This window comes from Schistocerca gregaria, chromosome 1, assembly GCF_023897955.1.
Source record: "Schistocerca gregaria isolate iqSchGreg1 chromosome 1, iqSchGreg1.2, whole genome shotgun sequence".
In the NCBI taxonomy this organism is placed as follows: domain Eukaryota; kingdom Metazoa; phylum Arthropoda; class Insecta; order Orthoptera; family Acrididae; genus Schistocerca; species Schistocerca gregaria.
In genome coordinates, this window is record NC_064920.1 from 646,697,389 (window position 1) to 646,712,533 (window position 15,145).

Sequence of the window (15,145 nt, forward strand, 5' to 3'; positions counted from 1 at the left end):
TGGATACAAAGAGTTCCGAGCTGTTTTGCTCTGATGTTTTACTTATATGTTCATCTGAAAAATTGGCTTTTAGTGGCACGAAACCGGCAGTGATTTAAAATGAAGGACTAAATACTGCCGAAGTGGTTTATTAATACGCAAGATGATTAGGCCCTACTCATAGGTGTCGTTACCCTAACTACGAAGTGGTCTGTCCACACTTTGTTAAATTCGTTTTAATAATTCACCAGTAGCTGCATTTAAGCCGGGACCTACTAAATCCGTCCACATACGCTGGCGGGCCCATCTGTACCGACCGACCGCCGTTTCGTCCTCAGTGACGTCATTCGATAGGGTAAGCAGTCGAGTGGCGTCAGCACAGCCCTCTCCCAGCCGTTGTCTGTTTTATTGACCCAAAGCCGCTACTACTCGGTCAGTTGGCTTCACAAGGCTGAATGCACCCCATTGCAGTCCTCCCAGCTAGCACAAATTGCTGCCAGTACCGGGAATCGAAACGGGACCTCGGCATGATAGCCAACCGCGTTGATAATTTAGCTACAGAGGCGAAATCTTCGAACCAATACATCGAATGATTTGCCTCGCAAGCCAAGCGCTCTTGGGTTCAGAACGCAACTTGAGCACGAGAGGAAGGAACATTACAGTAACTTTATGACTTGTTTAAAGTTCACACAGAGAAAATTCCAGCTTCGATTAGAAGAGATTTTCTGTATCTCACCTCCAACTTTGATGTCGACCAAGGAACGTATGATACACTGTTGTTTCTTCAAATGGGAAAAGATAACTCCTGGGTGAAACTCATTACGATCTGCTGTGAGGAATGCAATGTTGCTTACCACGCCTCAAAACCACCTCCCGTCGTCAGAAGGGCGCAGCGTGCTTCTTTGATAGTCTCGTATTGGGTCAAGGCAACATTGTCAGCAAATCTCTGGCGATTTCTCCCATAATATGTCAAAAGGTTGGAGAAGCAATCCACTCAACACGATCTTCCCTGATCGTTTATCGTTATGTTCGAGTATAATGACTTTTCTGGAGACTAGAAATCTACTCTGTAGAAATCAGCATGGATTTCGAAAAAGACGGTCGTGTGAAACCCAGATCGCGCTACTCGTCCAGGAACTCAGAGGGCCATAGACACGGGTTCCCAGGTAGATGCCGTGTTTCTTGACTTCCGCAAGGCGTTCGATATAGTTCCCCACAGTCGTTTAATGAACAAAGTAAGAGCATACGGACTATCAGACCAATTGGGTGATTGGATTGAGGAGTTCCTAGGTAACAGGACGCAGCATGTCATTCTCAATGGAGAGAAGTCTTCCGAAGTAAGAGTGATTTCAGGTGTGCCACAGGGGAGTGTCATAGGACCGTTGCTATTCACAATATACATAAATGACTTTGTGGATGACATCGGAAGTTCACAGAGGCTTTTTGCAGATGATGCTGTGGTGTATCGAGAGGTTGTCACAATGGAAAATTGTACTGAAATGCAGGAGGATGTGCAACGAATTGACGCATGGTGCAGGGAATGGCAATTGAATCTCAATGTAGACAAATGTAATGTGCTGCGAATACATACAAAGATAGGTCCCTTATCATTTAGCTACAAAATAGCAGGTCAGCAACGTGAAGCAGTTAATCCCATAAATTATGTGGGAATACGAATTAGGAGCGATTTAAAATCGAATGATCATATAAAGTTGATCGTCAGTAAATCAGATGCCAGACTGAGATTCATTGGAAGAATCCTAAGGAAATGCAATCCGAAAAAAAAGGACGTAGGTTACAGTACGCTTGTTCGCCCACTGCTTGAATACTGCTCATCAGTGTGGGATTGGTACTAGATAGGGTTGATAGAAGAAATAGAGAAGACCCAACGGAGAGAACCGCGCTTCGTTACAGGATCATTTAGTAATAGCGAAAACGTTACGAAGATGATAGATAAACTCCAGTGGAAGACTCTGCAGGAGAGACGCTCAGTAGTTCGGTACGGGCTTTTGTTGAAGTTTAGAGAACATACCTTCACCGAGGAGTGAGCAGTATATTGCTCCCTTCTACGTATATCTCGCGAAGAGACCATGAAGATAAAATCAGAGAGATTAGAGCCCACACAGATGCACAGCGACAATCCTTCTTTCCACGAACAATACGGGACTGGAATAGAATGGAGAACCGATAGAGGTACTCAGGGTACCCTCCGTCACACACCGTCAGGTGGCTTGCGGAGTATGGATGTAGATGTAGATCATATGGCGATACTAAATGTTTTCATTGCTGGGGTCCCAGCTCTGTCTCAGATCTAATTCTACACAAACCTTCATGCTATAACGATCGTGCTCTCGAAAAAGATGCCATTATGAGCCCGTCAAAGCTGGTAAAGGTTCGACGGTTCGCCGCTGGTTTGTATCAAAGACGTTTTGATGCACGTGTGACCAAGCGACGTACCAAAAGGGTCCATTTTCACATACTATCTACATAGTGCGCCACTACGGCACGACAAGCAAATTTGGTGAACAGAGGGTGTATTTTGCATCGTTTAATGTACTATACATTAGTTGTTATTACAGTACAACGGTGTTTTTTATCAGGCACCAGACAAATTTAGCTCACTTCATGCAAGGTACAAAAACTTCATCTCCAAAATTGACGAACACACGAACCGCGAACTGTTAGTACTACAACCAACGATATGGCACTTTGTATGCAAAACTTTCGTGTCAAACAATACCGGTTCCATTCGTTGCACTAAGTGTGTCTGCAGGACGACGAATCCCGGTTCCACTCTTGAATGTCTATAGCAGCGACCTGAATTCCAAGCCAGCGTATTTCTTCAGACGTGTAATTTGGAAAGTAACTATTCTTTGTGAGAAATTCGAAGATTATGTTGGAGAATTTGTAAGTTACTAATTCCTCTAATTCTTGTACCTTCTTCGTTTTGAATAAAAAATAAAAAAAATTAAAGTTTCACCATAAGAAAAAAAACTGTATAAATGTTTGCATGGGCCCAGTGTGGAAAATAAATAAGTAGATACATAAAATAGCTTTTCTCGTTTGTTTTAGACGTCAGGTACACTCTTCCTTCCGTAAGAAAAGCCGAGAATAGTAGTTTATTGTTGTGAGTGAGTATAATTTGAGATCCACGTTGTATTTTCTGCCACTGCTCGACAACCCCGCAGTTCCCGCCGTCCTTGCCATCCTCCCGGAGCCTCATTCGTCGCCTTGCACAGTGACGTAATTCATAAGCGGCTGCGACGATCAACGCCGTTATTAACGAAGCCAAGGAAAGCTGCGGTTCTCCTTTCGCTGCCTTCGTACGTGACACCGCAACAAACGTCATACAGCCTGGCAGCTACCCCGGGACCCGGTCCTGCAATTTCCGTCGTGTGCCTCCTGCTTCCTTAACGCTGCGCACTCCTCATCAGCTTCAGAAAACATTTTGTGACGTTTCTGAACAATCCGGACACTTCATCTCACATATAACTCAACAAGAAATTTGTTAATGTGTCACACGTACAGATAAACTCCTCTCCTATATCATGGAGTCTGGTATTCTTATCTTTGGTTTCATGTGTTCTCTCTTCTGAACATTTGTGTTCCTTGATGTAACGTGCATAGCTTCACTATCAGCATTTGTCTTTGGTTACATTCGAAACAGCGAAGTCGACAGCAACTAGGAGCCTTAAAAACATGTAAGATTGCGTCCTTGGTTGCCACAGTCAGCTAGTTGCCGGAGACCGAGAATACAGCGGCGAGCAGCCCCTGTGTACAAGGAGGAGACGAACAGAGAAGTGGCCTGTAGCAGGCGACGTGTAGCAGCCAGAAAATGACAGGAATGTATTGGAACATGACGTATGGATATAGATTGTTTCACCACCAAAACTGAAGATTATATTGTGATACGATTCGTCTGTTCCACTAAATATTAAAATCGTCAGGGGGGAAAATCCCCGTGGAAGGAAAAAGTTGAAATATTTCCGGGCGAGGAAATGGGTATCAATATTTTCCCCATATCTCAGCTTGAAAAATATACGTAATAATTTTAGGTGAAATATTAATTAAGAATTATTTCCTTTTCTTACTCCTTTTCAGGCCGACTAAGGACCAGGTCGAGATAATTATTCATTTATCTTTTCGTTCATCATTCTCCAAAACTCGTTCATTTTCTGAGAATAAACTCGATTTTCTCTGTCAGATCATTTGATTCCTCTTGTTTCTCTGTTTGTTTTATCTCCTTGAAAACCTTTGAATTTCTTGACTTCTAGTCTGAATTTGTCTGTGTTGAGTAAGGTCTCCAGTCTGCATTTCTTGTTAGTCCTTTTTTTGTCTTCACTCCCCACCCATTTTCTTGGACTGTTTTTCTGTTTCAGAATAATGCGTAGATATTGTTTGTTAACTGTCTTCCTCCATTCTCTCTATATGTATTGAAAAATAGTATTACAATTAGCAACAATACTGAACAGTACAGTTTTAAAAGTTTAGAACTAGACACACAACGTTATGCAATCATTCAGAAAAATTTAATAAAATTACTCTACGTAGCAGGCTGTTGCCTTTCTAGTCCACCGTCATTCATGAACAAATCTGAGAAAAAAAATATCCCGGTGCATACTACACTCCCTAATATTCTCATGTAATTGAAAAACCTACTGCCGTATGTTTTTCTTATCATTACGGAAACATTGAAAATATCTTTACTGCTTTCTTCTTACACCGAAGGGTGCAACAAATATTGTTTTCAATTTGATTGGCTTTTTCTTATGAGCAGTCTCAAGAGCTACTAAAACTGCGCTGCGTCCTCTGCGCCCATCTCACTGCACACTGAAAGCAAAGGGCCGAGATTAGTCATCTTGCAGTGTCCTCTGGCTGGTCGCTTCTGCTTTTGTTGCTGGTAACAATGGTTTCCAATGACTTCGCGAGTGGGTAAGTGGCCGTGGATTATCGTTTTCGCTGCCAAGGGAACGCGTAACGACACACGTCGGTCGCTATTAATTCGGCGCCCTGTGGAGTCGTCGGGTGATTTATCCGGACAAGGCTTCCTCAAAGCAGCTACAAACCCTTGAAAATCGTCACTGGTATTTTGGTACATATTGTACATCGAAGACAGTAACACTGAAGATAGTTCAGAATACGTGAGAGCTCTGTAGACTGAACTTGGCGGAGACGAACGAAAACTGGCCGGCCGCTGTGGCATAGCGATTCTAGCCGCTTCAGTCCGGAACCGCGCTGCTGCTACGGTCGCATGTTCAAATCCTGCCTTGGGCATGACTGTGTGTGACAGGCTAGTTTCCTTTAAGTAGCTATAAGTCTAGGGGACTGATGACCTCACTTAAGAGCTAGAAGTAATGTTTATGAAATATGTGAGTCATATTGAACGTATCTTATATAAGTATCTTATATAAGTTCTTACGACAAAAAACTGGAAGAGACCAACGAACGAGAAGACCCGCCGAAACACTAACGAGTAACCAAACCAAGGAGAAAACATTATTTTGTTTCCCAGCAGATAGATAAAAAGCTAAATCTTCCCTTGTAATGCAGGAAGTCCCATAGTACTTAGAGCCATTTGATCATTTGAACGGGAACTGCGTAATCCGATAGCGGTGTACGAGAGAATTCTTGTGCCCTGGCAGTGTGCATGTATCTTTTGCAGGACCGCGGCACGCCAGCGCGAAACTCAACCACACAGCTGGTGGTGTCCGTTGTTGACAACGATGATCTGCCGCCCAAGTTCACCAGGGACGTCTACCGCACGCAGATCAACGAGTCTTACCCCATCACTGTAAGTACACCAACAAAATGTCCAGAGCAAAACTACGTATGGTTCACTACTGTCTTGCAGATGACTGCTTAGCACTAAAAGGCTATAAGTAATGTTTATCAAATATTTGAGTCGTATTGAAAGTATCGATGTAAGTTCTTACGGGGAAAAAAATGAAAAGACCAACGATCTAGCTCACCCGCTGAAGCACTTACAAGTAACCAAAACAAGGAAAAATATTTTGTTTTACAGCAGATAGATAAAAAGCTAAATCTTTACTTATAATACACGAAGGTATTTATATGAACATAGCTCGAAAGAGGAAACAAAGGTGGACAATCCTTTTTACAGTTGTAAAGTCACGAAGACCTGCTTGTATAGTTCAACTTTGAGCTAAAATACGCTTCTTAGTTTGCTACTGGATCATATTGTGTAACTCGCACAATATTTCATCGAGCCTTGTAGCAGTGACAGCAGCAGCTACCACCAGCTGATGATGTCGAGCAGTTGCATCGATGAAGTATTGTGCGAGCTATGCATTACGATCCGGCGGCAAACCTGGGAAGTGTACTTGCTATAGCTCCGCCGGGAACACATGAAATGCCATAGCTTTCAGCTATTAGGGAACGTTGGTCTGGTATACCGGCTAGCCTGACTGTGTTGTTTAGGCGGTTTCACACGCTCTGTTAGGCAAATTCTGGTCTGTACCCAATATACGCCCCAGAAAATACGAAACACAAAGACTTGTAATATGATAAGGTTTACAATATTCACAGACAGATGGCGCACTGAAGTGGAAACAAAATAAAAACAGTTGGCACGTCATGAAAACAGTCGCCCGAATACGACAAGAAAAACGTTTGGAAACAGAATTAGCAAAGCAGAAAAACGTACGGCATGTAAGGGACATGGTTCTAAGCTTTATTTCATCAGATGGAAACGTGCTGAGTAAAAAACAATTAATTACTAAATAAATGTGTCGCCATGAAGTAATTAATGGATATTGTGCCTTATGAATGCAGATATGACCGCCCAACATGTGGTATTTTGGATGAACTTACAATGTTTTATGTGTTGTGGTTGTGTAAACGGTATCGTACATACCTACCGCCAGCAGGCATGTAATAACTTAAACTACATATAAGATTTATATCTTTGGTAGGACGAATAATCCCTCTATACTCCTCTGTAACCTAGAATTTCAGCTCTCGCCTTTAGTTTATTAGTTTTAAAGAAATTCTTGTGGGTACTTTACCTGACACCCAAGGCAACAATTCATAACACCATATTCTCGCAAATCTGTATATAGAAGTGCATTTAACTACACTAAGTAGCCGTCTCTAATGACCTCGTTGTCGACGGGACGTTAAACACTAACCACCACCACCACCACCACCACATACACTAAGTAGTTCAATTCTCAACAAATAATTCAATAAATCCCTACAACGTCTGTCTAAGCAAACTGATCCACAGAAGATCTAAGCAAGGAACAAGATGCCACTCTATTCAAAAGCTCCATTGCAGCCTAAATACATTTCAAATCTTAGACCCAAAATCAAAACACATGGAAAGACATCTATGATACAGCAATGGTTAAGCATTGGGAATTCGGATCGGCAAGATAGTTAAAAATGTTACATTCAAATATTTGTTACATATCCATCTTGCGGAATTAATAATCTAATCTATTAATGAGGCAGTTTATAAATTACAAAAAAGACTGCAGGACGGCCTAGAATAAGTACAACAAAAATTCAATATCCAGGAACGCAAAACCGAGTCAACCTAGTAACTGAGGTTTAATAATCATGCGCACCAGAAAAGTTAATCATTGTACCTAATCGTTAATTTAAGATATAAAGTACCTCTAAAAAAGCCTAACAAAATTTTTTAGCCCAGACTGCTTTAAAAATATGTAGGTGAAGAACAGAATATAGATTTACTATCAAAAACAGTCTTGATCACAATTTATTTATTACGGTGTCCGATTTCGACTACTGGTGTGGTCATCTTCAGACCTACAAGTTGTATATGAAACTTTAATTAACTTTATACGACTTGTGGGTCTGAAGATGACTACAGTAGTGGTCGAAACCGGTCACCGTAATAAATAAATTGTGATCAAGATTGTTTTTGATAGTAAATATTTGTAACACTTTGATCACTGTTCACTCCTATATTGCATTCCAAAGTAAAATGTAGATGTTTAAAAATCCCATGAATTCTACCAGCAGTCTGAGAAAATCTGCAAGACTTCCAGGAAGAGGTACCTGAAATTTTAAAGCCGCGCTGCTTGAAAGAACGGTTCTAGAGTGACTGATGGATTTAGTTCTTCGGCTAGCTTTGGTTTCTGTGGTTACTGACTAAAGGTGTTTTCGAGGTTTCCTTCTGAATTAAACTTAACAACAACTACTAGTTCCAACATGAAAGAGACCTCCAGAAAATGAGCTCTATAAAGGCTATTCTGTGGGACACAACTAAATTAAAGAGCCTTATCGACCATCATCAATAGGAAGAAATAACTGGTCTATAAGTGCAAAAAGCCTCATCGGGAGAAAACAGGGGAACTTCAGCGAAAATATTTTAAGAGAGAAGGAAAGAACCATAACAGCGAATCGAGCTCATAAACACTCTTTCATATACGATAGAATAAACAGCATAACTACTTTGTCTTTGAAAAAGCTTTCACTCCGCCTTATTACATTCCAAACTGAACCTAATGAAGGTGTTCAAGGAAGTAATTCATTCCTGCCTACTGCTTCGCCTTAGCAGCTAGTGATAGCGGTTTTACTGCTAGCTAACGGCTATTAAGAAGTTGTAGACAATGCTGGGCCGAGAGAAAATATGATGGCCAGCGTAGAAAGCAAGGAGAAGAGCTGAGTGAAAGGGAAGGACAAACGGTGCTGACATTTGAGGGTGCGGGTGGGCGCCCCGAGCGAAAGTACTGCCAGCGCGAGGCGAGTCCGTCTGCGTTACCTGCTAAATGCTACCAGTTCCTACTCACGGAAACACCTTCGGCGCGGGACTTATATCATACGTCCCAGAGCCGCTTCTGAAAACTTGTTCATCGTCTGCCCTTTACTTTTAACATTCAATATGCCTCGCTCTTTTTTTTTTACAAAGTAGTTTTCGTCGAAGAAGCTGCTAACGACAGGGTGGGTGAGATACAAGTAACCTTTAACACATAACGTGTGCGATGGAGACTTAATATATCGACTGTGCCGGCTATAATGTTGTTCAACGACTTTTGGAGGACACTGTCGATGATTTATATGGTGTTTTGACTCTTATTCGCGAAAAATGTTTTTTCCCTCGTTATATTTATGTAATGGTAGCAGTCAGTGATTCGCTACCTACTAGAGAAACTTTCCAATGGAGAAAAGCTAATTGAAGCTCCTGTGACCGTGGGCATTCATGCGTTTAATGGACGACGAAGGGAACAGTGAAAAAAAACCTGGGCCTTCACTGTTGATTCAGGTTTCAGTGTCATCTTAAATTGGTCCTTCAAGAACACAACGACAATAACAGCCACAAAATATTTATCTGACAAGTTTCCCAGATTGTAAGGGACGATTAAGAGGGAAATGGGCATGTCACTCATGTGCAAGAACTAACTTCCACCTCGATATAACTCCTTATCCTCTTGGCAGTTTTCTCTAAAAAGCAGTAAAAGATGCATTACTACTTTCAAGCAACGAGAAGTAACGAAGTAGGGGCGCAAAACAGAATCATCTGGATGGATAAAGCTGTTTGTTTCACATGTAGCACTGTTTTTCGTTTCTTTTTTGAAGAAACTCACTTTATCATGTAAATAAATTATTCTGTTGGTATTTCTCTTATCAGAAATGCCTTACTTTTTGATGAACTAAATGACTGATATTTTTGTTTTATACACACGCCAAAAAAAGTTTTGAATCACCTCGGTTCCGACAGTTCCGGAACCTGTACAGAAAATTCGAATAGAGAATGACATAAAAATCATTTCCGCCCTTTTATTGCTCATGAAACCACACATTGCCTGTTTTACCACCACACAGCGAGACCTTCAGAGGTGGTGGTCCAGATTGCTGTACGCACCAGTACCTCTAATGCACAGTAGCACGTCCTCTTCCATTGATGCTTCCCTGTATTCCTCTAGTTCAGCAAGGCACTGTTGGTGCACCCTCAACGGCAAATCGCCGTAAATCCCTCAGAATGGTTGGCCCATAAACAGCCCTTTTCAATCTATCCCAGGCGTGTTCGATAGGATTCATATCTGGAGAACATGCTGGCCACTGTAGTCGAGCAATGTCGTTATCCCGAAGGAAGTCATTCACAAGATGTGCACGATGGGGGCGCGAATTGTCGTCCATGAAGACGAATGCCTCGCTAATATGCTGCCGATATGGTTGCACTATCAGTCGGAGGATGGCATTCACTTATCGTACAGCCGTTACGGCGCCTTCCATGACCACCAGCGGCGTACGTCGGCCCCACATAATTCCACCCCAAAACATCGTGGAACCTCCACCTTGCTGCACTCGCTGGACAGTTTGCTTAAGGCGTTCAGTCTGACCGGGTTGCCTCCAGATACGTCTCCGACGATTGTCTGGTTGAAGACATATGCGACACTAATCGGTGAAGAGAACGTGATGCCAATCCTGAGCGGTTCAATCGCATGTTGTTGGGCCCACCTGTGCCGCGCTGCATGGTAACGTCGTTGCAAAGACTGACCTCGCCATGGACGTCGGGAGTGATGTTGCTCATCATGCAGCCTATTGCGCACAGTTTGAGTTGTAACACGATGTCCTGTGGCTGCACGAAAAGCATTATTCAACATGGTGGCGTTGCTGTCAGGGTTCCTCCGAGCCATAATCCGTAGGTAGCGGTCATCCACTGCAGTAGAAGCCATTGGGCGGCCTGAGCGAGGCTTGTTATCGACAGTTCCTGTCTCTCTGTATCTCCTCCATGTCCGAACAACATCGCATTGGTTCTCTCCGAGACGTCTGGACACTACCCTTGTTGAGAGCCCTTCCTATCACAAAGTAACAATGCGGTCGCGATCGAACCGCAGTAATTACCGTCTAGGCATGGTTGAACTACAGACAACATGAGCCGTATACCTCCTTCCTGGTGGAATGACTCGAACTGATCGGCTGTCAGACCCCGTCCATGTAATAGACACTGCTCATGCATGGTTGTTTATGTCTTTAGGCGGGTTTAATGATATCTCTGAACAATCAAAAGGACTGTGTCTGTGTTACAATATCCACAGTTAACGTCTATCTTCAGGATTTATGGGAACCGGGGTGATAAAAAACGTTTTTGATGTGTGTATTTTACGTTGTCTAATCTTTGTGTCACGGCTTACCTTTACTTTTCTGCTGCTAATTCCTGATAACCATTTTTGGTTTCAAATTTTTTGGTTATATATTTCAGGCCGAGGTCACACAAGTGGTATCATGATCGCTTTCGCCTGCTTAGCAAGTCATCATCAGATGATGTGTTTACGAAGAAAGGCGGACAGTGAATCACAAGTAATTTAAATTACAAATAAATTGAAAACGTGACGATGAATTGCTAAATATGGAACACAGGAACTCGTCTGCCGAACAGGTTGTAGGGCCGCGCACAGTGTAAACAAATCTGGTTGATGGAACTGGCAGCTTCAGTTGACTGCGTAATAATTCAGTGTTGGTAGCTTTTAATTCGCGGATATCAGATAAAGACTAGAAACAATGCAAAACTGACTGTGAGACAAAACCTTCTTGAAGAGAAAACTGGAAAGAAAATTACTTAATTGCTGGTGTAGATCATTTAGACGTGCATTACAAGCATGATAAACTGACCTTTTGCGAATGTCCAACTACCATGTCCCTTCTTCCGTTAAAAGTTTATAATTAACTTTCTTTACTTTTTATTTTTAATGTTTCCTAGTTTCATATTATGTCTTTGTATTTAAAGACAAAAATCCTCCAACATTTCGGAGTCTTTGGTCTCTACGTTCTTGGCCTCCGACGAGCGACCGCTTTCTTTTTTAAGTTAGGCGCCATAATGAAATCTATCAAATCGAAATTGCTGATTCATTTCCCCGTCACCAGTATTTGTGCAGAGACATCAGGTTCACAAACAATACCAATCTACCTCACCGAAGGCGTCATAGCAGGTTCGACTGATTATTTGAAGTGCAGAAGCACACCTTACACAAGTTTGCGTTGAGCGGACTGCGCGATAAAGCGAAACGGTGTGGTTGGCAACGCGCGATTGCATAGTCAACTGTGTATTCAGTACGACACGCAAGAGCACTGCGCAAGTACTTGGCTTCTCTTGACAAGAGACAGCCGCTCCGTGTCGACATGACGTGTGGTCTTGACGCCAGATGGCCGCGGTCAGGACCCACTAATTGCTTTCTCCTGTGCTCTCGTCTCCCCTCTTCGTCTAGAACCGTCTCCAACCCGCCTCTGTGTCACGCACTCTGATGTTAGCACAGACGGAGGCGAGCGAGGGACAACGGGAGCGATCACTCCCCAAATATTCCCCTCCGTCGTTTGCAGGCCACTCAGATGGCGAAAGCAGATTCTTCCAACAAACACTGTAAATATAATTTCCTAGGCTTCCGCGGCCAGAGTCAGTCGACATAAAAGTTTTCTGGGTATGGTACCGCGTCATAATGTAAAAACTATATGGTACCGCGTCATAATGTAAAAACTACTGCTGCTATAGAAAAGCCAACGTTTCGGCCACGATTGCAGCGGCGTTCTTCTGGGTCTGGGTCTTCTGGGTCCGGGACCATCAGACCCAGAAGAAGGCCGCTGCAATCGTGGGCGGAACGTTGGCTTTACTATAGCTGTACCATACTCAGAAAACTTTTATGTCGACAAACACTGTAAAGCCCGATGAGTGTTAGTTTCACTCCACATACCTTCTATATCTTACGACGGCGACACCAGTACAAGCGTTTGTCGCTATCATTCCCATACCTCGAGAATATCGTAACAGTTTAGTAACTGCAGACAATGAACCCTATTCATCGGAGGAAGATCGATGTAAACTCCAAAAAATGTGTCCATACTTCTGTGCATCCAGCAGAAGGCGCGTAACAATATTTCGCCTGTTCATCTTGTAAGCTTGAAAGGGCATACCGGGCGCTTTGTAGCGCTGTAGTTGATGGAGGACTAGTACTAAGCTCCACCGCTGACGTAGGTCATGTAAGTGAAGTGCCAGCTGGCTGTGCGGTTTGAAGTGAAGACGTGACGTGACGGCAGAAATGAGCTGTCTTACCTGAACGTTATCCAAGACCACGCCATGGATGAGGTTGCACGATTTGTTGGTGTATCAATGCGAATTGTCCAGCGTAATTACCACGTGTACCATTCACAGGCATGTGACGCGGCTTAAGAGCAGTAGTCGTGAAAAAAAAAGGTCCTAACCGACAGAAACTGCAGACTAGTGTGCCCATTTCCGGTGACAGTCGGTTTCAAACCCCCCAGGAAGTGCTGTTGTCAGTGAATGCAGGATAATTTCAACCAATTCCCGAGTGACTGTTGCGAGCGGAACTACAGCGAATGGACATTTCGAGTCAGGTAAATCGCAAAATACCATTGCTCACAACGGCACATAAAGCTGCGCGTCTTCCGTGGATAAAAAACGCAGATACTGGACAGTATCTGATGGAATACCCGTATTATTGCTATTATGCTCTTTTTCAAATAACCTCTGGGTGATGCTGGACGCGATAGAAGGTTTGACTGTTCTGTAACGCAGGATAGGTGAAAATTTGTGGCAGATCTGATGACAGAGCACAGGTAAACATGACATTAGTGATGACCTCTGTTTTCCCCGATGTGCACCCAATGACATTTTCAATTTCGACAGCAGTGCGCTTGGTATCATCGAGGTTGGACCGTGTATCAGTGGAAACGTGTCGCGCTTTTTGTTACATCATGCCGATGGTTGTGTCTGAATGGTGGCGAACGGCTGCTCGGAACATACACCGCTCCCAAGATGGAATCCGGCGGGGGCAGTAGTATGCTCTGGGGAATATTCATCTGGACTTCCATTGGATCTGTGGCTGTCATCCAAGACACCATGGCGGAATGGAGTACGTGAGAATTTTTAAGCGCCAGCTACATCCCTTCAAGCCTGTTGCCTTCCGCGACAGGAGGATAAGTGTCTGTTTCACAACACCTCAATTAACTCAGTCGAGCTGCAACCTGTCCCTATACTCCCATGTTCCGCTGTGACAAAAGGCTGTATTTCTAACTGACATACAGCCACCTATCTTCTCACCACTTGTCACAACGTTTCAAAGAAACATCAGTTGAAGATTCAGTAATTAGATTCCGTATCAGTTATTAAGATTCATCATGAGGCTGTCCCCCCGATAGTTGAGAGGTCAGCGTGACGGATTACCGTCCTACGGGCCTGGGTTCGATTCCCGACTGGGTCGGGGATTTTGTGCGCGCAGGTCGCCCAATGTGGCGACGAATGTAGTAAGACCTGCACCAAGGCGGCCGGACGTGCCCCGTAAGGGGCCTCCCGGCCAATGACGTCAAACGCTCATTTCCATTATAAGGCTATTGTGATAACTTACTATTATCATCATATCTAACTGTGGGATAGCCTTACTGACATTTCCTTACTCGTCGTTCACTTTCCCCATTTATATGAGAAATATACCAATAAAATACGGCTTGAGGCATAGGGTTGTACTGAAATATGTATTGCACTGCTTAAATTAACTCGACAACTCTCACAACTGCGAAGACGATAAATCAAGCAGAATCCATTGGAAGACATACATGACACAGAACAGCAACATGTAAATAGTAGCATAGATCAAATATTGTACAAAGTGACGGTAGTCAAAGTAATCAGTAGGTGCTTGTTGACGTGTGGTGCAAGTCATTTTCATATGTAAACAAAAGAGCTTGGAGAAATATTGAGTATTGCGGAAGGATGAACTGTAAATACGGTGTGTAAAGTAAGTTCTATTATTTTGTGACATATTCAGATTAGAGATAAACCACCTATAATTGTTAAAGGTTATGGATTCTTAAAAATAATCCTTAATTATTCGAGCCCACAAAAAATATTTGTGATCAGGATAATTAGTTTCGTCCAAAACAAGTAGCGTCGGGATGGTTCCTTTGAAAGGGCGCTGCCGGCTTCCTTCCCCATCCTTCTCTGATCCGATGGGACCGATGAGCTCGCTGTTTGGTCCCCTCCCCCAAATCAACCAAGCAACCGAGTAGCCATCTTCACACCAACTATGATAGGGATTGCTGTGTGTAATCACCGAGCCAGTAGGAGACTCACTATCATCAATAGATTACGTACTTGTGCTTCACAGCATTCACAGCACAACCTTTTTTGCACATGTGCACATGTGTTAGTGTTGCGAGCTTTTTGCTC

The 15,145-nt window shown here is 43.1% G+C and overlaps 1 protein-coding gene across 2 annotated transcripts in view; it reads left to right on the forward strand.

Annotated features, from left to right (window-relative positions):
* The window catches only part of LOC126361083 (cadherin-89D), a 380,910-nt gene that overhangs the window by 238,812 nt on the left and 126,953 nt on the right, over nt 1–15,145 (forward strand). For both annotated transcript variants that reach the window (XM_050007764.1, XM_050007765.1), the window contains exon 7: nt 5,642–5,770. In XM_050007764.1, coding sequence (XP_049863721.1) covers nt 5,642–5,770 — 129 coding nt within the window. The remainder of the gene's footprint in view (nt 1–5,641; nt 5,771–15,145) is intronic.